The 25,017-nt window shown below is 37.4% G+C and overlaps 1 protein-coding gene across 2 annotated transcripts in view; it reads right to left on the reverse strand.

Annotated features, from left to right (window-relative positions):
* The window catches only part of UGGT2 (UDP-glucose glycoprotein glucosyltransferase 2), a 184,373-nt gene extending 159,378 nt beyond the window's left edge, over positions 1 to 24,995 (reverse strand). For both annotated transcript variants that reach the window (XM_014864866.3, XM_070520046.1), the window contains exons 1-4: positions 24,738 to 24,995; positions 15,706 to 15,788; positions 8,199 to 8,329; positions 7,622 to 7,734 (exon numbers count right to left, since the gene is read on the reverse strand). In XM_014864866.3, coding sequence (XP_014720352.3) covers positions 7,622 to 7,734; positions 8,199 to 8,329; positions 15,706 to 15,788; positions 24,738 to 24,889 — 479 coding nt within the window. In that variant the 5' untranslated portion in view covers positions 24,890 to 24,995. The remainder of the gene's footprint in view (positions 1 to 7,621; positions 7,735 to 8,198; positions 8,330 to 15,705; positions 15,789 to 24,737) is intronic.
* Positions 24,996 to 25,017: the final 22 nt, after the last annotated feature.

The raw sequence follows: 25,017 nt of genomic DNA on the forward strand, positions 1-25,017 counted from the left end.
GGATGTATAATTTAGTGGGGGAAGGTTCTAAGACATCCTTTATAGCACAATTCCATGTTGGTTATAGAAAAGAATATATTTGACATGTGAATATATGCATTAAAAAAGAAAAGACTATACCAAACTGTTCACAGAATTATGGGTCATTTTCCCTTTCTACTTTGCATTTCTCTGAAGTATTTGAATTCTTTTATAATGACTACAAATAAATTTTTTTTTTTTACTTTAAAAATACAGCTTTCTATTTTGGACAAAAAGTTTAAAGTCACAATAAAAGAGAGTCATGCTGATTTGAAGTGGCATTTGGAGGGCAGTCTCTAACACTACATTTCCAGAATCTCCAATATTTTTAGAGACACAGAAAAAGACAACTACTCTTAATGAAGCTGAAAACCAATAATAACCTTATACCATAATTTGGGAGCAAAACCCATTAACCATAAAATCTACACAGTCTAACTTAGAATCATAACTAATGGTCAGCCTTATTGCTTAAAACATAATACCTTACTACCTGAAAGACAATAACGTACTAGTCAAAAGGAAAGGCAGAATGATTCTTCGTCTTTTCCCTACCTGCTTGTTCAAAGACCATCTGCCCCCAAACTTGACAGATATTATGCTAAAATGTGATTTATATATTTGGGAGAAAGTGACAGCAATCATGGCCATCCTAAATGAGTGTAATTTTCTCCCCCTGTTCCCAAGAAAGAAATAAAAAACTACTATTAAGGAGAGTTTTTATTTTTTTAGGAAAACGGGACAATGATAATATCACACAGTAAAGAAACACAACTCTGATGCCCTAAATGTGTTATGACTGAAAAGAAGAAAAGTAAAATAAACCAAGCGTTTAGCTTAACCAAAAGCAAAAGCAGCAAATTCATATTATATGAATGCAAAAGGCAATAGATTGGAAGAACAACAAAAGTAGAAAATAAATCTATTAGTGATTTAAAAAAAACAACATAAAAATCCAATCTGAAAAACTGAAAGAACATGAAAACCGAAGAAAATTTAGGAATGAGAAATACGTCTACAGAAAGGGGAAAAAATGAAAATATTTATGTTACTGTAAATATATATATATACACACACACACACACACAAATCGTTTGCTTAAATAAGAAAAAACAACCCCCATGGACCAATGTTGATAGTGTGTCATGAACCAAGGATTATTGCCTAAGATTCACAAAAAGAAAAAAATGTATTAACCTAATCCTATATATGGCTTCTGTCAGGCTGGTGAAATGATTTTACTCTACTTACAAGCTAATAAGTTTGCCTTTTATACTATTTCATGGATTCTAGCAAAAGACAAGAGATTCCTAGGTCAGAATCAAAGAATTTTACTACTCATAGCACACAAGCAGCATGAGCATTAGCCTATCTGCATTAGTTCCCCAAGGCTCCCACATTCTATGGAAATGAAAATGCACCCACAAGAATGGTACCTATGCAGTGGCCAGCGTGGTGGCATAGTGGTTAAGTTTGCACACTCCACTTCAGTGACCCAGGGTTCATGGATACGGATCCTAGGCATGGACCTAGACACAGCCCGTCAAGCCATGCTGTGGAGGTGTCCCACATACAAATTAGAGGAAGACTGGAAACAGATGTTAGCTCAGGGTCAATCTTCTTCACCAAAAAAATAAATAAATAAAAAATAAAATGGTACCCATGCAGGAGGAATGCATCACAGCTAAAGAACACTAAGCTTGGGGAACCCATCATTTCATAACAAGCAGTAACCTGCTCTTTGTCCCAGGGGGAGACATTAACTCATCCCTCAAAGTCACTTGCTGCAAACCACCCTGAGAAATGGCCTGGGTAAAGGGCAGTCAAGGCCTCAGAGTCTTGGCACACCCAGAGATATATTCAGGGGATATGGCGGAGTGCTTCTCTCAATCATCTACCCTTTGGCCTGACAAATTCTTGACCAAACATAAATTTTTATGACTATGCCACTCATTCGCCATTCTGATGACCGAGAAAAGATGAGACTAGATGTATGAAATCTCATACAGCATTTAATTAAGGCTACTGTCAACAGGACTCCAAGCAGCAGGATAAGGTCCAACTGCAGTATTAATCTCAACCATGCCCACAGGGTCCCAGAATCAGCCAGTTGCAAATAAGTCCCAAGGGGACTACTATGTCCTATTTAAGACAGATAATACACAGTACAACCTGCACAAGGGAGTTTGTACTAACATGCTGATGTTTGCTGTCATTGGAAATATTTACTGGGGCAATAAATGGGCCAAGAAGGCAACCTCCATCCCCAGTGGAAACATTCTGTACTGATTTTCCCCAAATACAAACATATAACCCCAAAGTGGCACACGTCACTCCAGTTCCAAAAGTGTTAAACTTACACCTAGTAATTTCAGCCTCAATCATCATACATGGCATAACCTAAGGCCGCTCAGGGAACAGAAGTCTATGAATTTGTATCATTAAGATGAAAACAAGGTTGTGCACATCCACATGTTTATACATGAATTTAGGGGAGGGGTAATATAGGCTCAGGAACTGCCGTGATGGGAGTTGGGCACAAGTGATGGATCAGGACTAGCCACATTCACATAGCACACAGAGGGGATGACAAACCCAGCAGCAGGTGAAATTGTCAGCCAAAGCTGCTGGTTGACTCAGGCAGACCATATGATTGCTTTGACAGGCTGCTGTGTTGGATCTAGGATCAAAGAAAACATTAATTTGTCCCCTTCCTGCACCCTCCAGGGCCTAAGGTCAGGTGCTAGGGTTGAGGTTCTGCCCGAACAGCTGTGAAATTGACATGTCCCATCCTACTACCCACAATTTCACCTATTTTCTAATCATCCTCGATTTACACCCAGACCTTTCATCTGGAAGAGTCAAGTCCGGTGAGACAGGGGCATTTTTTAAAAACTTACAAAGACTCTTTATGTCCCCATCTTGGCCTGTGTGGGCTACTGTAGGAGGACTTGGTAAGCTGTGGACTCAACCAAGTGGTTATCTTCACCATCTAGGACCACATCTTTCCAATAAAACCACCCAGGAAACTGGACCAAAATCAAAGTATGAATTCCTTAAGCCCCTTCTGGCTGGGCTACCATATGGAGGCTGAACTAACCAGGCTGATCTGAGGTTGCTGTTGGGGAAGAAAGGATGCATCATGTCCAGCAATGGTCAGGGTAGAATCCTGAATAGGTCTATATAACCTCCTACCTCTTTCATCCTGATCATTTCAAAGGAAGTAGACAGGAGATGAAACCTTTCCGAGGATGGTCACATTCAGAGATCAAACTGCCCTACTAAGGTCTTTGGATCAGAAGGTGAGGGAGGTAGAATCAAGTCTTTGTGAATTAATTTTTGAAGAGGCCATTCCAGTGTGCTCACAAAACCAGATGCATGTAGATGGTAGAGAATGTGGAATGTCCACTGAACAATCTGACTGTTGACCTATTGCTGGTGGCCTCTGTGAAATAAGGTGTGTATCAGACTGTAGATCATCTGGAAAGCCAGAAATCTAAGTTTGGTCTCAAGTGTTACAGTGCTATGGCTAGAGTTAGCTGATTGGACTTACATAGCAAAATCATAACCTGAAAGTTATCAACAGTGATGAGGCACCGAGAACAGCGTCAAAGGTCTGACATAGTTTGCCAGCAGTGAGTGGTGGCCCAGTGTAATGTGGACTCCTTTACCACAAGACAAATAAACCATCTCTGGGCAAAAGTCACAAGTCAGGTATGCTGTGGTAGATTTTACATCAGAAACATGTAGTCCTTTATTGTGCTCCCAGTCTACAGTGGTGGATGTGTCTCCTTTCCTATGCAATAGAGGATCCAGGTAACAATGGCAGCAATCTGGATGCTGCAGTCTTGATAAGTAGCTCAACTCCATTGAGACTCATCAAAGACTGGGCCCGGGCTGTGTGCATCTACAGAAGTAACCCAGACTATCAGATGAGCAGCTGCAATTTAGTCTCACAGAGTATAGCCCCAAACAATGGCACTTTAATCTGCCAGCTGTAGTCTTCCAAGTGGCGGATCAGACAGGTAGGCCATTGGTAACAGCCTAAGAGTTCCCTTCCTGTACCCTCAGTGCAGCCCAAGAGTCAGTATGAATGTAGCAAGTTTCATCAAGAGGTCAGAGATTGGTCAGGGATATGAGGAATGCCTTGAATTCTGCCCACTGAATGGAGTGACCACATCTGCTTTTGGTTCTACATAGCTGGAGCATGGAGGAACAGCAGCAGCTGCCGAAAAACACTACCAGCTTTTAAGTTAGCTGAATATGTCAGTAACCTGGCCCAGGCATCAAGGGAAAGCACTGGGAATCGGCCCCCCAAGCCAGAAACTTTACTTCAGGTAGTGAAATAGGGCATATGGTTTGTCCCAAAGGGGTAGCTGCCACTTTGTTATGCAAACCTAAGATTATGCTAGGTTGATGCAACTGTGCTCTTGAATATACCATTTCCATTTGACCAGAGAGACTCGTTGGGTCCCTTCCATCTTGTTAGTCACTGAATCCTAGTTGACCAATGCCAGAACGTAAACATCAGATGTTAGAGTCACAAGCCTTCCCTGGGTCAGGCATTCAGTTTCAACAAGCACGCTGAAGCCCCTTAAGAGCAGCTTTTTAAAAAGTGGTGAACTTGATGGCTGATCCAGGAAGTTGACATTGTCATACTTGGAAACTGCCTCTGTGGGTGTTCCAATGGTCACAAAGTGCTTAACTAAAGGTGTGATTCTCCCTTTCTCCTCCTGGGATTCTATGTTGTTTCTGCTAGTCTACCTGGGAGTAGACAGTACATGTCATGTGGTAGGCCCGGAATGAGAGTATCTCCCTTTAGACTTCATGAGCATTCACAGAATTCACAGTATAAACATTTACAATATCAACACCAGTTATATACTCAGATGTGGGAGCCACAACAATAAAAGTACACTGAATTGGTCTAGTGATCCTTTTAATTCCTTTCCCCATCATGAGAGCCTTCCAAACCCCATCAGCTGAGTCTGGGTGCCTTTTCCTGTAAGAACACAGATCAAGGAGCACATGTTAGGGCCACAGTAACAGTTACCAGAAGACTGCTAATCACCCAGCCAGGAGCACAGTGAGTACAGAATGGCAGGGGAAGAGAGAGGGGAGCAGTAGGAAAGAAATTTAAGTATTGAGCTTCTGTCTCCCCAACTCATGGGGCCCTTGTCCTTCCTCTTCCAGAAAGCCAGGTGTCTGTCAACATCCCACCTTGTTTCTAAAACTATCAAGAACTGTAAGATGTCTAAGGTTTGATTTTACCCTACTTACAAAGTAATAAGTTAGGCTTTTTTCATTTCACGGTTCTGGCAGAAGACATGAGACTCTTGGGTCAAAGATAAAGGACTTATTGCTCACGGTACAGCAAGCCGCGTGAGCATTATGCTTGCCCCCACCAAGTTCGACAGGGGGTGACAAAAGATGGACCTAAAAGGATACTCCACAAACAGTGGGTGTATGTTGCAGCTGAGGAACACTGTACTTGGGGAACCACCGTTTTATAGCAAGCAATAAACAAGTCTGCTCCTCTTTCCAAAGGAAAACGTTACCTCCTTCTTCAAGCTTGTGCACTGCAAACACAACCCTGAGAAATGGCTCAGGTGAAGAGTGGTCAGGGTCTTGCGTGTTTTATTGGTCAGACCAAGCAAGAAGATGCAAGGACTCACAAGGTCCATGGCAGGTTGCCTCTCCCAACAGCTTAATGTTAATGTTTTTTTTTTTAATCTTAATTTAATCTTAGATTTAATATCTAAATATTTAACTGAATTTTAATATTAGTTTCTATAAGAAAACTATAAAGTCAAATATCAGAAACCAATAGCAACATAATAAATTTTAAAAGTTACCAAAATTACCTCTAAAAAATGCACTAGGAAAGAAAAACAACACACTAGGGCTGACAATTTCCTAGTCTATTAATGCAATGAAGGAACAGATAATTCCTATACCATATTAACTCTTATAGAACAACACGGTTGCCTAATTCACTACATGAAGCCAGAATGACTCTGATGAACAAAAATAGCGTAATTTAAACAAAAGCTAATCTCATTTATTAAAATAGAAACATGAATCAATAAAAACATAAGCAATCTTAATTCAACAGAAATTAAGATAATCCCACATCACTAACAAATAGTTTTCCCTAGAAATGCAAAGAAGGTATATTTTAAAATATACCACCATAATATACAGTATGCCCAATGAGAAAAACTTTGTATTCACCTCAATAGATGAAAAAATAATTGATAAAATTAAACAATTATTTCTGATTTCAAAAACCTCAGAAGATAATAAAACTGTAAAGTTTTAAAAGGAGATATGAAGAAGACACCATGTTATCTGTTGAGAGATTTAATATAAGAAAGATTTAAATTCTTAAATTAACCAACGAGTTTAACATAATTCTAATTAAAACCCTACCAAGGCTCTTTAGGGAGGCAATTTGGCAGGAGGAAAAGGACTCTATGTTAATTCGAAAGCAGCAACAAGCGCAAAGAGCTAAGAAATTCCGGAGGGAAAAGAGCAGCAATGAAGAGGCAATCGTCCTGTGAGATATTAGAATATATTATAAAGCAATAAACAGTAAAACAGAAGGGAAATGCTACAAGAAACAGATACTGGTACAGAACAAACAGCTATAAAGTAGGCCATAATATAAATAAAATCAATACAAAAATTGACTAGCCATCTGAGCAGAAAAAGATCTGACTGGATTCTTACTTTCTGATTAAAATAAATTACAGATGGATTAAAAGTTTAAGGTAAGAGAAAAAACTTTAAGAAAGGTACCACAAAATCTTAGTAAAATTTCTTACTCAGGTTTGGGAAAAACTGTCTAAGTATAAAAACATACACACGTGACAGAAAAATTTGGCTACATAAAAATACAAGCCTTCTGCATATCATAATAAGTCTGAAATAAGAAAATATTAGAAGAGGTTTCCAACAAATAAGAGAAGCACTACTATGAATTACTAAACACATGTTAGTGTTTAACATATAAAGAGCTCTTTCAAAATTAGAGAAACTAAAGTATAAATAATCAGGCAGTAAAACATACACTGGTATTACTATGTAAAAAAATCACTAACAAATTAATAATTTCCTTTCTACTTCCCATATTCATTTGTATTAAAGACTTGGAGGAAGCAAAAAAAAAGTTTTGAGTAATACATTATAAAAAAGCAACTCTATCTATATTATCGTTTGTATTATTAATTTTTCACTCCCAAGGTACACACTTGATATTTAAAGAGATACAGTCCAAATAAAGGTACAGTTTTACAAGTTTATTTGAAAAAACAAATTATGTTTATAGAAAACATACCTCATATTTTTCATGGTATTTTTGTACAATTTATATTCTAAAATCAAAAGCTAATCAAGACAAATATTGAAACTACTCATATATTTTAGAAAAGGACTTAGACCACCAGCTCAGATACATTCAGTTTTTCAACACAGATCACATTTTTTAACATACAATGTCTTGGAATATTAAAATTTTGTATTATAAGAAATTTCTGCTATTTCAACCCTTAGCTTTTTTATAAACCACTTCTTTCACAACAGGCTATCATTAATTTACCTTGAAGTAGCCTTCTTCAGCAGCTTTTTAATCTCATTAATTTTACAGGTGTGCTTCTTATGGATAACCAGAAACGCATCGCAACCATCTGGTGGCGGCTCATTAGCTGCAATCTAAAATTTCAAAGATTACATTTAGCTAAAGTAGTTGATAATTACAATATGATTCAAAAAACTCACACATTACCTTGATTAGAATAATTCATCAACTACTATTAAGTTATTGCTCTAATTAAAGTAAAAAATACCTATATGCAGGCAGAATAAAATATTTTTACAAAATCAACTTTACAGTGGGAAATACATGCTTCAAAGTTGTTGAAAAAGTTCCATTAAATTAAAATTTCCACTATAGTTCATTTCAATGGTGTTTTGTCCTCACAATTTCCTTATCCCCAATAAAAAATTACATACTTGATTATATAAGAATCTACGATAACGCAATCAATGATGAGCTATGGAACCAGGTATTATAAGTTTGCGGATCCTTCTGAATCAAAGATATTCACATTAAGATAGATTTATGTACATTGCTAGCATGCTTCTTTGTCAAATACAGTTTGGGTATTTTTACATACCTGTTGAAACATCTGAATAGTTGGAGAGTATGCCCTTATAGAGAAAGCAAACTTCAAGAGATTGATGTGTAAATTGTCTAAGAATTGTCCAGCTTTCTTTAGGATTAAGTTGTAATAGGAATAATCTGATTCTATAAAAAGTAATCAAAAGAAGAGAATGTTATTTCATACTCAACACCTTGGCACATCTCTCACTGTAAAGCTAACTTAATTAATGTCACATAACCATGTCTTAAGTTTGGTTATGGATGGTGTAAGAGAAAAATGGAAAATCAAGATCTTTGTTATATTAATTTCATTTGGATCTTCAGTGAAGCTCAAGCAATCAATACAAGACTAGGTGAAAATAATCTAGTCATTAAAATCTTTTTGGAAGATGCCACCATATCAGACCAATTCACTCCCAGGTTTTAGAGTGATGAAACGCAGATAAGATACAGGCCCTACCTACAACTTAAGAGGAGACTAAGAACAGCATAAACAACTTAAAGAATAATCTGACAGCCAATTCATTTTAAATTACATGTATGAATAAGTCCTACTGTGATTTAGTACACATAGCCAAGCGTAATCAGTGTGCCCACAACACTTTAGGAGACAGAATTTGAAACAGACCTTAAAGAATAAGAGAAAAGTCTTCTTGTCTGGAACAAAGTAAGCTGAACTGCTGGTTCCCTCCTTTAAACCCATCTCCAAAGATTACAAAGACTCAAAAGAGAAGGATGAACCTGACAATTCAATTTAAAAACTCTTGGACACTCCTGGGGAGACAGAGCTCATTTGGATGGGAGAGGGCAGTAGAGAATGGCAGTCTGAAGAGCTGAAGAGGGCCTGGTGGCTCTAATGAGGATAAGCAGGCAGCGAATGAACTATTTTTGTCCCCTTTTTTTTCTCTATACTGCTCTGAGTGTAATCATTGTCTGCATTGTTGCCATTGTGCCAGAAAAATGCAGTACCATTCCACTGCCAGCAAGAGGTGGTAAGGTAACAACAGAGCAGCTCTGGAGTTCAGCTGGTACAGATATCCATAAGCTGGCCCCTGGACATTCCCTGGTCATTTCTCCTCTCCTTTACTCCTTGGCACTGGGTTACCAACCGATGGAAAACTTGTCATACAAAAGGACAGAATTGGGGTAGATCTAGAAGAGTTACCCATAGATCAGTGTTCCCTGACGTGAAAAGGGAGGGCGAAAGAGGTGTGTAAAATCAGACATTCTCCTGGGAGGAGGAAAAAGGATGCTGACTGGAAGAAGACACTTGGGGGAGGCAAGGGAGACTGGATTGTTGGTTGATTACTGTAATGTTTACTATTTGTTCAAAAGGTTCTGGGCTCTTAACCCTTGGTTCCTCTACTGACCACAACCCATTCATGGTGCAGGTATCACCTGGCCCTGTACATTGTCCTATGTGAACTGGGGCTCAAAAAACTAATAAAAATATGTGGACATCATGGTTATTATTTTTGGTTTGAATAATAGTCTTTTGTCTCTGATACAGGGGTCTTTTGTCTTCTGTCAGCATCCATGCAACTAATCTGTCAGCATGCAAGTAGGGTAAAATCTCAGATCCTTCACAGTAGTTGACAGATTTGACAACAAAAATTGAAAGCTGACAGATACACGGATTTTTGGAGGAGAAAACACTTGGTCCCATGGGCAAATTAACAGGATTTAAGGCAAGCCCTTGTAAATTGATAGTGGACATACTGACAAAATTGTATGGTCAATCAGGCAATAAACGGTCCTCCACTTTATTGCCTGTTAATGAAAAGAAAATTTGAAGAAGATTACAGGCTAAGAACTGGGCAGTAGATTCACAAGCATTTGCCCAAATGTCTTAGTTGTTAACTCTCCTTCATATAAGTGGACTTCCTCACCAATTGTTCTGTCAGCTTCAAGTCCATTCCACTGTGACAAGTACAAAGACCTGTCTTGGATTAGAGTAAGGTTCAATCTTCTTCAGACAACAGATACAGAGATGCACACCTACACTTAGGGAGAAAGGAAGGAAATCTGTGACCACCATGGTCAGAAGGCTGGCACATCATCAGAACTTTGGTTTGCCTGGCAGATGAGAGGATGAAGTATATAATGCAGAATTACAACCACCTTATGATTCAAGCACTTCTATAGTCTATCATGCCAACCTTAGATCCTTTCAAAGATGACAGTAAAAAGACTCCGAGTTATTGTAATAGGTCCTGGCTGATAAGAGAGAGCTATGGCCCACTTGGGAGATTTCCCTCGGTCTGTTACAAAGTCTTCCAGCTCTGATCCAGGAGTCTCATGTCTGATGTCTTATGTCTGTCTGATGCTTGAAACTGTGAGAAGTAAGTTTTGGGCTTGCAAGTAGCATAAAAATCTCAGCCCCTCTACAGTTCTTGATAAAAAGCTCAGATATGAGATGACCAAAAAACAGGGGGATATGAAAATATTTCTGAAAGAACTCAGGAAAGAACAAAAAAAATACTAGAAAGTATAGACTAAATTAGAAATAACAAATGAGTAAAAAGACATCATGGAAAACATCGTAAAAGAAACAGAGAATACACAGGGAAAATGTGAAGAAAATAAAACAGAAAAAAAAGCAGAGAAGATGAAAAAAGATTTGAGAGCAAATGACAGATACAGAAGACAGGCAAAGAAGACCTACAATGTGTATAATTGTAACACTAAAGTGGAAAATCAAGGAAATAGAACAGAATGAACAAAGAAAACTGTAACCCAAGAAGACCTTCCAGAATTAAAAGGAGTAATCAATCTACATGTCTAAGAATAAAGACTCAGAACGGTAAGCCCTGAAAAATTTTCTAGTAAAACAATGAGACCCTAAAGTTAAAAATCTAAAGTTTAAAATACACATAGTTATGTACATGAAGAACTCAAGGCCATTATTCCTAGGAGTTATTCATGAGGTATCAACTAGAGAGTAAACTTTACATAACCAAGAAATAATTGAAAAAATGCAGCATAAAGTTTGATGGTGAGCTTTCAATATGACTTAACTGTAGAAATAAGACTAAATTTAGGAGTTAAGATTTACGAAAGACTATAAATGTTCTGGCAATGCTCTGGTGATGTAGAAAAATATACCACTAACAAAAACGCTACAAAAGGGAAATTAGCTAGAAAGTAAAGTAAGCTCAGTGATTCCTGATAAATATTGGCTGGGAATAAAAGAGTATCATTGAAGTCAACAAAGCAAGTAGTAGAAGCTTATGCATACTAAGAATACAAAAATAAAGACTAAGACTATTTGTGAATAAAACCAGATGGTGGTGGGGGAAGAAAGGACCACTAGCCATTTCAACACTGCTTGTAGGGGACCAACAGAAAATATCTAAAGAGGAGGTTAACAACTCACGGCCTTCACATGTGTTACTTCTTTTGTGTGAAATGCAGGAGGGTAGCAGGTGCATGTTTGGCCAACTTCTATTCAGCAAATCTCAGCTTAAATGACATTTGTCTTTAAAAGAGTTTCCCCTGACCTCCCAAGTCTAGATCCTGCTATACACTCTGATGGGACCCTATACTAACTCGAGAGTAAGTCTCAAAACTGTAATTAAAAATATTTGTATAATTATTTGCTTAATGCTGTCCTTCCCGTTAAGCTATAAACTGTGAAGGCAGGAATCTTTCCTGGCCTTGCAATGGTATCTTTCCAGTCCCACACACAAAACAGGTATTCAATACATTTTTGGAATTAATATTTAAGAACTGAATAGGTCTCTTCATTCTAGGCAATAATTTTTTCCTAATCCAGTAGTTTTAAAGAGTTATCATATGACAGAAGGTGTGCTCATTCACTCCTACTTCTTTAAGAAACTAGAGGTGATTTCTCAGGAAGTTATGGTGAGTTACCCTACAAGAATCAAAAAATAATCCAAATAAGACTCACCTTCAACAGTAAAGAAAATTCACAAAACAGATTAGAGATGTTATCTTAAAAATTGATCATAAAAAAACATAATAGCTATAGGACCAACAAGAAAATAGCTAAAATTAGTGTAATAATGTAACAAAAATAAGACTACATCATCAAAAGGGGAGTGGTTATCCATGTAAACAGAGAAGAGAGTCAACATAAACAAATGTGAGTAGTGCCTGACAACAGACGTCAAATTTTGTCAGGGTCACTGTTAAGGTTGTCTCTAACGTAGAGACGGATGTAGGATTCAGGGGTTTATAGAAAGTAAACATCTGTGACTAAGGCTTAACTTGCAAGATTGTCTCAATCGTGAGATGGAGGCATTGGACTGATGTTTTAAAATAACTAAATCTATGCTCACCAACTAACCTGCTCATAATTTTACCCTTTCAATATCCTTCATCTTCAACCTCACCTCTTACATCATTTTTGCCTACTCGCATTTAAGATACAAAAATCACTCTTATCTTCAAAAAAGGGAAAAAAAGCAGCAGCCACCTTCAGTCAGCTACTGATTCATCTTATTCGCTTCATAGTCAATTTTGAAAGACTTAAAATACTTAGCTCTGCTTCCTCAACCTCTACTCACACCTCAATCTACTGTAGTTTTGATTCCCATACCAGTGAAATGGCTCTCACCAAAGCCACCAATAATTTTTCTGTTGTTAAAGCTTAATATTCATATTACTTCATCTGTCTATGGCATTTGATAACATCTGTCATTTACCGCTCAATATTCTTCTGGCTTTCATGACATTACACTTCCTGGGTTTTCACCTACTTCCACAGTACTCCTTCTTAGTCTCCATTGTGTATCTTCCTCTGGTTATAGTTTAAACATTGGTGTTTTTCAGGGTTCTGCCCTTGGGACCTATTTTCTTCTCATTCTATACTTTCTCCCTATAACTTCAATTACCCTCTCAATGTTGATAACTCCCCAACCCTACCCTTTAGCCTAGATTTTTTTTACCTAAATCTCTCACTCATATATCAGCTTGCTGGATATCTTCACTTGGATGTTCCACAAGCACTTCAAATGTGACACCTCCAAACCGCAATCATCCTCCTACCCCAAACCCGCTTTGAGTTAGAAATGTCATAACATTTCCTGAAAATCTTTCCATTAAAACATAGAAGCACCTTGACTTGTGTAGAAACCATTAATATCCTCAATGACTGTGAGAATGAGACTCTTAAATGCTGAGCACATGGAGAAGAGAAAATAAATAGGGACTTTGGAGTCAGAAAAACCTTGGTTGACATTTCTAACTCACCACACAAAACTACCCAGATTAGCTACTATGATGCCACTTGAATCTTGAGGCATCAATAAATACATAACTCTGTGGCACAACCATAAAAATGATTAAGAAACAGGTAATTCAATGTTTAAAAGTCTTAATTTGCTAGCACATAATGTAAAGTATTCTCACTAAATGGCATGAAACTAGCACCTTAATTTAAAAAGTTAAATGTTCAATATTTACAATGTTTTTAGGCAAGTGGATCATTAGGATTATTCCTTAGTAAAGAGTGTTTAGAGGGTCTCGTGGAGATTCAACAACCTAAAAAATTATTAACTGAGGATTTAAAATGTTTCCTCTAGGATAATGTCTTGCAAACAAATTCAATAAAATCCGATAGTTGTTAACATATTTAATTCCTATATACCATTCTTTCTAACACCTAACAGGTCAGCAATGATGCTGCATACGCATTTGACTCTTACCATTTTAAGTTCAACAGAATTATATTTTCAGTGTTAGCAATTCTTACTTAACAGAATTTCTTTTAGGTTCCACCCTGAAATACACACACCTCCTATAATATATGCTTGAAGTAGAGTTTAGGTATTCCTGAGCTTAAATTCCAACTTGTTAATTATCTACCACCAGCTTGTCCAGGTATGTCATTTCATTTAGGTATAAAATATGCTGATATGCTTAAGTAACTTAAAATAAGAGTTCAAAATTTACGAAAGCAATTTTCAAGATTTCTTCTCCCATGGAAAATGGCACTGAATAAGGCCATAAAGCACGCACTGAGAACAAGACATTTGGGATAGAGATATTCAGGATTTTAGGTGAGAGCCAGGAAATGTGGTGTTGGATTTTTTAACTATCAGGAAAACCTGACATATTAATCTAGCCTATTTTTACCTCAGACACCAAAACTAAAAGCACCAGGACAAATACAAAGCCAAGAAACAACAATTTTCCACTGACTTGAAAGTAGATTTCTAAGCGGTCAGAGGTCCTCTGTGCATTCCATTCCTGTCTCTTCTAGTCTTCTCCCTTCCCTAAATCCTGCCTAAATCCTATCAACCAAACTCAACTCCAGCATTCAGCACTGGAAAGGCTGTCCTGCTCTCTCTGAAACACTGGCTAGGTGCCTTTGTGTGTGCTCCCGTGTCATGCATACCCCTATTAAAGCTCTTATCACCCAACAGTATACTTAGCTGTTTTGCTGTTTTGCTGTGTCCATCATACTATGAGGTCCAGAGAACACAGATCACATTTATTCATCTTTGTATTCCCAGGATCTAAAGCAGTGGGGCATACTATCTCCTGTGACTCAAATAACGATTATCAAATAATCAATCTTTACAGTACAATTTTTCTGACAGAGGAAATTACTTGTTTTGGAAATATTTTAGTCTAAAACATCATTAAAGGCATGTTGACCCTCTTTATTTCTTAAATGTATCTCATGAACTCATAACACTGCTGAAATTCAAGGCCATTTGCGCCAAACAGGCTCCAATAAAAGAACACTTAAAACATTCAAAACTGTTGTTTATCTTACGTTTACAACAGGGGTAAAATCATAAACTATTTAATCACCACAGTAAGAAGTTTTCTCTATGTCGAAAAGGCTAAAGAATTCCTTCTTGAGGGATTCCATGTTAATATAATTTATTCTATTCTCTGTAGAGACACAAAAATAACCTTTCTTTATGATAATTAATAATTAACCTTTTAGCCTCTGCTGCTAAAACCTAATTTCAGTATCTTTGATCTACTGACCTTTCCTAAGAAACACATTAATAAACACTTGTTCATTCTGAAGATATCTATATGTATATACAAATATATACTCTCATATATATTAAAAAAGTAGGAGCACCTAACTCTGTTTCCTAGATAGTGAAATGAAAGCTCACAGTTTACCTGACTTGTTGAGGGCAAGTATTAAAAACCTCTTTAAGAGTTTAAGAGTAAAAGTAGTCTGGCAAAAAAAAAAAATTCAATATTACTAGATACAAAACTAATACTATTTCAAAGAAGTCTAAGTAAAAAGAAAACCATAATTCAACAATTTTTATTTCTTCTTGATTGTAATGCAATATCCAAACAATGCTAATTACATGAGTATTCCTATAATAAAGTATTAAAGCCTTATATTTTTGGAAATGGATGCTTGGAATAGTTCCCATTAAAACATCTTTTCAAATTTAATATTCAGGTTTACTACCGCAATTGAGCATTTACACTTAACCTTCACCATTAAAAACAATAAACACATCCAATGTACGCACATCAATACAAATCTTCTAAGTTAAAATATGCACATCACCTACCTGTTTGCTTATAAATTGCTAATTCTTTTACAGTTTCCAAAAACTGCCAAAATTTTTCATTACTTTCTTCTGCCATAAATTCACTATTAAAAAAATAAAAGTAATCAGTTATTAGATAGAAATGAAAAATGGTTTAGATGCTATACACTATATTTTAAAACCAAATTATAACTTATAGTAAAAAGAAAAACCTCCAAAAATTAATGTCAAGTTACTGATTTCCATTTACTATAATGCAGAAAGAGAACAAACCGATAATTCTTACCTGAGATATCATTTTCAACTACAAGCATATAATCATGACTGGAAAAGACTGCATGAGAAATTACTTTTGGCTTTTCCTTATTATTAGCTACAACAAAAAATTGGATAATTTATTTTGTTTCTCCATGTGAAATACCACTGAGGAGTATAATTTAATGGTAATGAAGAGAGTGTTGCATAAAGGTAAAAAGTAAAAAAATAAAATAGACTGCTATTTTAATCAAACAAAAATTGATTCTATCAACACTTTTGAAAAGTTATATTATCTATTTTTATTTAGCTACTTATTTGTGTAGAAAATCTTTTTATTATTTAAAACAAACTACCTTAATAAAAAAATTAATAGGAAGTTGGTATATCACATTAGGTCTTTGGCCTTGAAGCCCAAAGAAACTTCCATTTTTCCACAGAGTATAGGTAACAAAACTGGCCAAAGCCATTTAAAACCTTTTAGAAATAATGAAGTAAGTGAAAGATGATTCAGTCCCGTGTAGAACAAAGTGCAAGCCACCTAAAATAAGTAGACTTAACCATTGAAACTGGGAAGAAAACAGCCACCAAACAATTGGTGCAGACTCTTTCTTAGCCCTCGCCTTCCCTTCCTCTTTAGCCTTGGTAAATTTAAACTAATGCTGAATATAAATGGAAAGTATTGAGGATAGCCAAGACATATCCAGAGTAACTAACTGTTCTGAGTCTGAGATGGTCACCAAAGGAGGAAATGGAGCTGAGAAAAATTGATTAATTCATCAACATAAATATGACAAGCACAGGAATTTAAAGCAACAAGTAACTTTAAAACAACTCTGGCTATTAATGGTGTTCAACTCAATGTCATAAAAAAGAAAAGCAGCTAAAAGCAGAGCAAGCAATGGGAAACACTAAGTAGGATGCGAACCTGAAAAGGACAAGGATGGTACAAAGCCTTAAGAAAAGAAGGGAGCAACACTTAATACCTAACTGACTCAATTAAACAACCATAGACATGCTCGTATACCGCACAACCATAGGTAAAAGACTTTTTCCACATGCCAGAATTCACACATCTAAGTGTGATCCTTCATACTTAAGTGATCACCTTAAAGGATTCACTTACACTTATTCCCTCAGTATCCCACTGCTCTAAGCACTTTTGGCACTCTTCCGGAATTACTTTCAGGGGTAATTTGTCAGTAACTCATCATTAATCTTAGAGAAGGAAATATCCTTGAAAGGCCATCTAAATCAGCACCTCACCTTCCAAAAAATATCACCTTTGGTCAAAGTTTAAAAAAGGGAAAACTCCAAAAAAACTGACATTTCCAATTTGGTCACTTGTCTTATATAATACTTTGTTCCAAATAACTTTTCCTGAAAAAACTTCTAGCAAAGAGAAAAAAAAGTATTTCTATAGGGGGTGTTTTTATATGCACTAAAGAGCATGACAGTAATTACAAGTGGAATTCCAAAAAATATTTTCAGCAGGAGCAATGCCAGTGGAATAAATGCAGTTTAGAGGTATAAATTATGGTATATGTGTTGGAAAAGTTTAGCTCCATCAGCCTATAATCATGCTAGCAAACACTACTAAATTATAAACTTTTTTAGGTAGAGGACGCACGTTATTCAACTTTGTTTCCTACACAGTACCCATCAGAGGGCCATGCTCAAAACAGGCACTGAAAATTTTAGGCTAAACTAAAAGATATGTTTTACATATATATGTGTGTGTATATACACGCAGTTAAGAGACATCTCCAAGAAAAATGCTTTAAATAAAAGACACTGAGCTTCTCAAAAAGAAAGCTATTACTTTTCCTAAGTTCCTATCTCCTATGCTCCTTCAAACTACCCAATGCTCTTCAATTCTTCCTCTTCCACACTTACTTCCTTCAATTTCTTTGATTTTCCTAGAATTTTGATTTAAGAGAAACATTAAAAACCCGAAGACGAGCAGAATAATGAAGTCTAGAAAACATAAATAAAAAGTGCAATGGTTAAAGAAACTACAGGCTTCTAGCCTGCTACACTGTCACAAAGAAGAAAGAGATTTGGTTCAGAAGGATGATGTCAGGACCAATAGATAAAAGTATAGTGGGAAAGATTTTAGTTGATAAAATAAATGACCTGCTAACAATTTATATTTGTTCACAACAGAACAAGCAGGTGCATGAAATTAACACTTAGCATCATGTCTAAATTATCCAAGCAAAGACCAGTTTCCAAAGGCCAGGCATACTGTAGAGGTAATCCTGATGCTGGTTTGAAGTACAGACTACCTTATAATGAGGTCCCTTTCATCGACTCAACATTAATAAGTACCTACTTCTGTGTACTGAGCCTTGAGGAAAAGAAGTATGAATAAGAAGTACTCTTGTCGCATCTACTAAACTAACATTTACTACTAATACTTTTTAAGCACCTACTTTTTGTTCACTGGGCCTTGGCAAAATAAACATGAATAAGAAATACTCTCACATCCTGAAGCTCACATTTTAGCAGGATAGATTAGCATACATGATACCTTGCAACAAAGATTATTACAAAAGTATTGACCAAATATTATGAGACCCTAAGACATTTGTTTTATCAGGGGAAAGGATAAGGCAAAGAGAGGAGTAACATGGTATGTCCACAAATAAGGTATCAATGAAGAAAAGACTGCAGTAGAGTGTTATATTTCTTTCCTAGGGCTATCATAATAAATTACCACAAACTCAGTGGCTCAAAACAAGAGAAATTTATTCTCTCACAGTCCGGAAGGTCAAAAATCTGGATTCTGTTTTTTGTTAAGATAAACACAACAGGTTCCAAGAGGTTAGAATGTGGATTTATCTTTTGTGGGGTGGAGGACGGGCACCATCCAAGCCTCAGTCCACCTTCTGGCTCCCTAAAATCCACATTTGTCCCATATACAAAATACATTTACCCCATCCCAACATCCCCTAACGTAATCTCAACCCATTATAGCATCATCTCTAAATCCAAAGGCTCATGCAAATATCATCAGAAGTCTCAAATCTCATCACGTAAATCATCTAAACACAGTTTGAGTGAGATCCGGGGTATGCTCCATCCTGAGGCAAAATTCTTCTCTGTATGTGGACCTATGAAACTAGAAAACTGATCTGCTTCCAAAACGCAATGGTGAGATAGGTATTCCAAATTCCAAAGACAGACATTCCAATTCCAAAATGGAGAAATTAGAAAGAATGAAGGAGTCGTCTGTCCCAAGCAAGTATGAAATCCTGGAGAACAAATTCTATTAGGTTTCAAGCACTGAGCATAATTCTCTGTGGCTTATTGCTCCACCCTCTATGCTGCCTGCCACAGCTCTGCCCTTAGTGTCACTCTTCCTTTTTCTTGAAGGGTAGTACATGTTTGCAGCCAAGCAGTTCTATCAGTCAATTTCCCTACCTATACAATTTTGGAAGTCTGACAGCCTTCTCTCTTTTCATCTTGTCTCTGTCCCTTTTGATCCAAGCTGGCAGTGTTTCTGCTGATACAACATAATCAAAACACTTATGGGTCTTCTTGTGTATCTCACCAGGGTGGTGCCATTACACAAGGATCCTCCATGGATCCTTCCTGGATAAGCTCATCTCTATTCCTGGCTTCTGCTGAGATAGTTGAGTGGATCCATGAGACACACACCTAACCTATTTCAGCAAAAGTTTGTCCAGCCACATGTTCGGCCTTCTTTCCAGAGCACACATTCCCAACAATGAGTTTCCTAAATTTTAGCATCCTTTGCAATCTGAATAGGCTGAGACTCTCCCAAATTATCAAATGCTGATTTCTTTTTCGGTAACAGTTCCTTCTTCAACTTTTCTCCTTCCTCTTGCATTTTAATATAAGCAGTAAGGAAAAACCAGGTGACACCTTTAATACTTTGCTTGTAAATCTCCTCAGCTAACTATCCAAGTTCATGGCTTGCAAGTTCGGTTTTACATGCAACTGTAGAATGCAATCCAGCCAGTTTTCTGCCACTATATAACAAGGGTCATCTTTCTTCATTTCCAACAACACATCTCTCATTTCCTTCTGAGCCCTTGCCAGAAGTGCCTTTAATGTTCATATTTCTACTAACATTCTATTCATGATGATTTAAGTATTCTCTAAGATGACAGAGCTTTTCCTACCACGGCCCTCACTCTCCTCTAAGTCTTTACCAGAATCACCTTTAATGTCCATATTTCTGCCAAAAGTCTCCTCAAGACAATCTAGGCTTTTTCTACCACACTTCTCAAAACTCTTCCACCTTCTGCCTGATTCAACAGCTACTTCTATATTTTTAGGTATTTGTTACAGCAGCACCTACTTCAAGGTACCAAGCCTGTATTAGTTTCCTAGGGATGCTGTAAAATTAGCAAAAATTTGTTGACATAAAACAACAGAAACTTATTGTCTCAGAGTTCTGGAGGCCAAAAGTTCAGAATCAAGGTACTGTTAGGGCTACGCTCCCTCCAAAGGCTCTAGAGAGTATCTTTCCTTTCCTCTTCCAGCTTCTGGAGGCTTCAGGTGTTACTTTGCTTGTGGCTACATCAGTCCAATCTCTGCCTTTGTTCACATGGCCTTCTCCTCCTTCTCTGTGTCTTCTCCTCTTCTGTCTCTTAGAAGGACACTGGATTTATCACCCACCCAGACAATTCATGATATCTTATCTCAAGACCTTTAACTTAATTACATCCGCAAAGATCCTTTTTCCAAATAAAATAACATTCACAGGTTCCAGGGGTTTGGAATGTGGACCTATCTTTTTGGGAGCTGCCATTCAACCCACTATGATGAGGTTGGTACAAGAGACTGTACCTAGATCGTGAAAGACCTTTGGGAACATTCTGCAGAGTTCCAGTTCTAAGACTCGATGCAAGCAGAAATCAGGACAACACTAAAATTACTGTTAGACTGATTTGGAACTGAGAATGGGATCAGATCCAGGCAAGCTCTGGGAAAAACTGGGGAAAAGACAGAGGAAGGGAACATATTTTGAGCTAGAATATTTTATTCAATACAAACTGTTTTATTACCTCTGATACCAAAGAAATACAAATAAGAAACTACTATGAACAATTATACACCAACAAACTGGAGAACCTAGAAGCAATGGATAAATTCCTAGAAATATATAACCTACCAAGATTGAATCAAAGAAATAGAAAATCTGAACAGACCAATTACTAGTAAGGAGGTTGAATCAGAAATGAAAAACCTCTCAACAAAGAAAAGTCCAGGACCAGATGGTTTCCTGGTGAATTCTACCAACCATTTAAAGAAGAATATCAATTCTTCTCAAACTCTTCCAAAAACAGAAGGGGAAGGAACAGTCCCAAACTCATTCTACAAGGCCAGCATTACCCTGATACCAAAACCAGACAAGAACACCACAAGAAAATTACAAGCCAATATCTGATGAACAAAGATGCAAAACTCTCAACAACATATTAGCAAACAGAATTCAACAACACATTAAAAGGATCATACATCAGTCATGGGATTTATTCCAGGAATGCGTGGATGGTTCAACATCTGCAAATCAATGTGAAACACATAACAAAATGAAGGATAAAAATCATAAGATCATCAACAGATGCAGAAAAAACCTTTGACAAAATTCAACACTCATTTATGATAAAAATTCTCAACAAAGTGGATATAGACAGAACGCACCTCAACACAATAAAGTCTATATATGACAAGTCCATAGGTAACATCACATCCGACAGTGAAAAGCTGAAAGCTTTTCCTCCAAGATCAGAAATAAGACAAAGATATACACTCTCACTATTTTTATGCAACATAGTACTTGAAGTCCTAAGCCAGAGCAATTAGGCAAGAAAAAGAAATAGCCAAGCCCCATCCCGAGTAACGGACTCAAATCCAAATCAGAAAAGAAGTAAAACTGTCACTATTTGCAGGTGGCATAAAATAATATACAGAAACCCTAAAGACACCACCAAAAAATGGTTAGAACTGATAAACAAATTTAGTAAAGTGGCAAGATACAAAATCAACAAACAAAAATGTGTTTTGTTTCTATATATTAATAAGAACTACCAGAAAGAGAAATTAAGAAAACAATTAAGAAAACAATTCCATCAAAAGAAATAAAATACCTAGGAATAAATTTAACCAAGGTGGTGAAAGACCTGTACACTGAAAACTATAAGACACTGATGAAAGAAATTGAAGACACAAATAAATCCCTCTGCTCAGGGATTGGAATAATTAATCTTGTTAAAATATCCATACAATGCAAAAGCAATCCACAGATTCAATGTAACCTCTATCAAAACTCTAATGTCATTTTTCATAGAACTAGAACAAACAATCCTAAATTTGCATGTAACTATAAAAAACCCCAAATAGCCAAAGCAATCTTGAGAAAGAAGAACAAAGTTAGAGGAATCACACTCTCTGATTTCAAACTATATTACAAAGCTATAAGAATTAAAACGGTATGGTACTGGCATAAAAAAAGACACATAGATCAATGGAACAGAATAGAGAGCCCAGAAATAAACCCATGTATATATGGTGAATTAATTTATAACAAAGGAGCCAAGAATATACAATGGGGAATGACAGTCTCTTCAATAAATGCAGTTGGTAAAACTGGACAGGAACATGCAAAAGAAACTGGACCACTATCTTACACCATACACAAAAATTAACTCAAAATGGATTAATGACTTGAATGTAAGACCTGAAACCATAAAATTCCTAGAAGAAAACATAGGCAGTGAGCTCCTTGACATCATTCCTGGCGATGATTTTTTGGATTTGATATGAAAATCAAAGGCAACAGAAGCAAAAATTAAACAAGTGTGACTATATCAAACTAACAACCCTCTGTACAGCAAAAGAAATCATCAACAAAATCAAATGGCAACCCACATAATGGGAGAAAATATTTGCAAATCATATATCTGATAAGGGGTGAATATCCGAAATATACAAAGAACTCATAGAACTCAACAGCAAAAAACACTCCAATTAAAAAATGGTCAGAGGATCTGAATAGACAGTTTTCCAAAGAAAACACACAGATGGCTAACAGGTACATGAAAAGGTTCTCAAGATCATTAATCATGAGGGAAATGCAAACCAAAATCACGAGCTACCACCTCACACCTGTTTAGTCTGGCTATTATCCAAAAGACAAGAGAGAACAAGTGCTGGCAAGAATGTAGAGAAAAGGGAACCCTTGTGCACCGCTGGTGGGAATGTAAATTGGTACAGCCGCTATGGAAAATGGTATGGAGGTTCCTCAAAAAATTTAAAAAGAACCACCACAGGATCCAGCAATTCCACTTCTGGGTATTTATCCGAAGGATGTGAAGACACTAACTTGAAAAGATCTCTGCACTCCCATGTTCACTGCAACATTATTTACAACAGCAAAAATATGGAAACCACCTAAGTGTCCATTGATGGATAAACGGATAAAGAAAATGTGGCATATATATGAAATCAATGAAATCTTATCCAGCCATAAAAAGAGAAGGAAATTCTGCCATTGTGACAACATGGATGGACCTTCAGGGCATAATACTAAGTGAAATAAGTCAGAGACAGACAAATACCATATGATCTTGCTTATATTAGAATCTTAAAAAACAAACAATCAAGAGAGCTCATATACACTAGCCCAGAGGCAGGGAGACTAGTGGGTGAAAGTGGTCAAAAGGTACAAATTTTCAATTATAAAATAAGTCATGGGGATATAATGTACAGCATGGAGACTATGGTTAATAATACCATATTCCATATAGTATTCATTGTACTACTCTATTTTATATGAGGGATTTGAGCATCAGTGGATTTTGGTATCTGCAGTGGTTCCTGGAACCAAAATCCCCCACGGATATGGAGGGATGACTGTATCTGAAAGTTGCTAAGAGAGTAGATCTTAAAAGATCCCATCACAAGAAAACGAAATTTTTGTAACTATACATGGTGAAGGATGTTAGCCTTAATTGAGAATGATCATTTCCCAATATATACAAATATTGAATCATTACGTTGTATACCTGAAACTAATGTAATGTCAATCATATCTCAATTTAAAAAAACTTTTAATCTCTTATATATGAAACGTAACGTGGGGTGACAACCTCTTTTTAGGACCCTAAGCTGTTGCTTTGGTGAACTGACAAAAGCAACTGGCGTTAAAACTTCATCTGGCTGAAGGAAAGAACTTGCAAATTTTACTACTGAAATACGACTAGCAAAATTCAATAGCTAGTAGTTTTGTTTCCGCACAGTACATGATACCTTCTCAACTAATTCCAGTCGAGGAGTTTCGGAAAAAAGTAATAACTTGTGGGAAGCTGTCTTCTCCACAGGAAGCCCAGGAGCCGACCGAATGATATTATCATTGTGAAACTAGAGGCTTCAAGTACCGTTTCCTAAAAACAACTGCCTACATCAATTGAAGTGCTTGCATGAAACGCCACACTCCGCTCCCATCCTTCCTTTTCTTTCGTAAATGCTAATAAAATCCAAACGAATGAAACAAAAGCCCCTAAGTTTTAAAAACCTTGGGTAAGGAAAAGTAGGAACCGCGGGGAAAGGAACTGCAAGTGAGTGCTGGGCGCGGGGTAGCGGGGGAGGAGGTGATGCTCGAGGGCCGAGCACGAGGGCGCCTGGAGACGCGGTGCAAGATCTTGCGCCCTGGGCCGGCGCAGAGACGGCGTCCGAGGGGCCCTCGGGGTCCGCGCCTGCCCCCAGCCCCGCCGCACCCTCCTTCCGCGCCGGGCTCGGCAGAGGGTCCGACCCGCACCCACCTGGCCTCCAGCAGCAGCGGGGTCTCCGGCCACTTCGCGGCCAAGTGGGCCGTCACTGCCTTCGACGCGGAGGCCGTCTCGGAGCAGAGCAGCGACAGCCACAGCGTCGTGGCGCCGAGGAGCAGCCGCACCACATTGGCTGCCTTTGCCATCGCGCGGAGAGGGAAGCGCGAGCCTCTGGGAACCGGCGCCCACTGCCCGCAGCCGCCACGCTACAGCCGGCTCCTCCCGCCGCGCGGCCGCCCACTTCCGGTGGGGGGAGCTCGAGTCCGTTACTCGG

This window comes from Equus asinus, chromosome 11 (genome assembly GCF_041296235.1).
Source record: "Equus asinus isolate D_3611 breed Donkey chromosome 11, EquAss-T2T_v2, whole genome shotgun sequence".
NCBI lineage: Eukaryota > Metazoa > Chordata > Mammalia > Perissodactyla > Equidae > Equus > Equus asinus.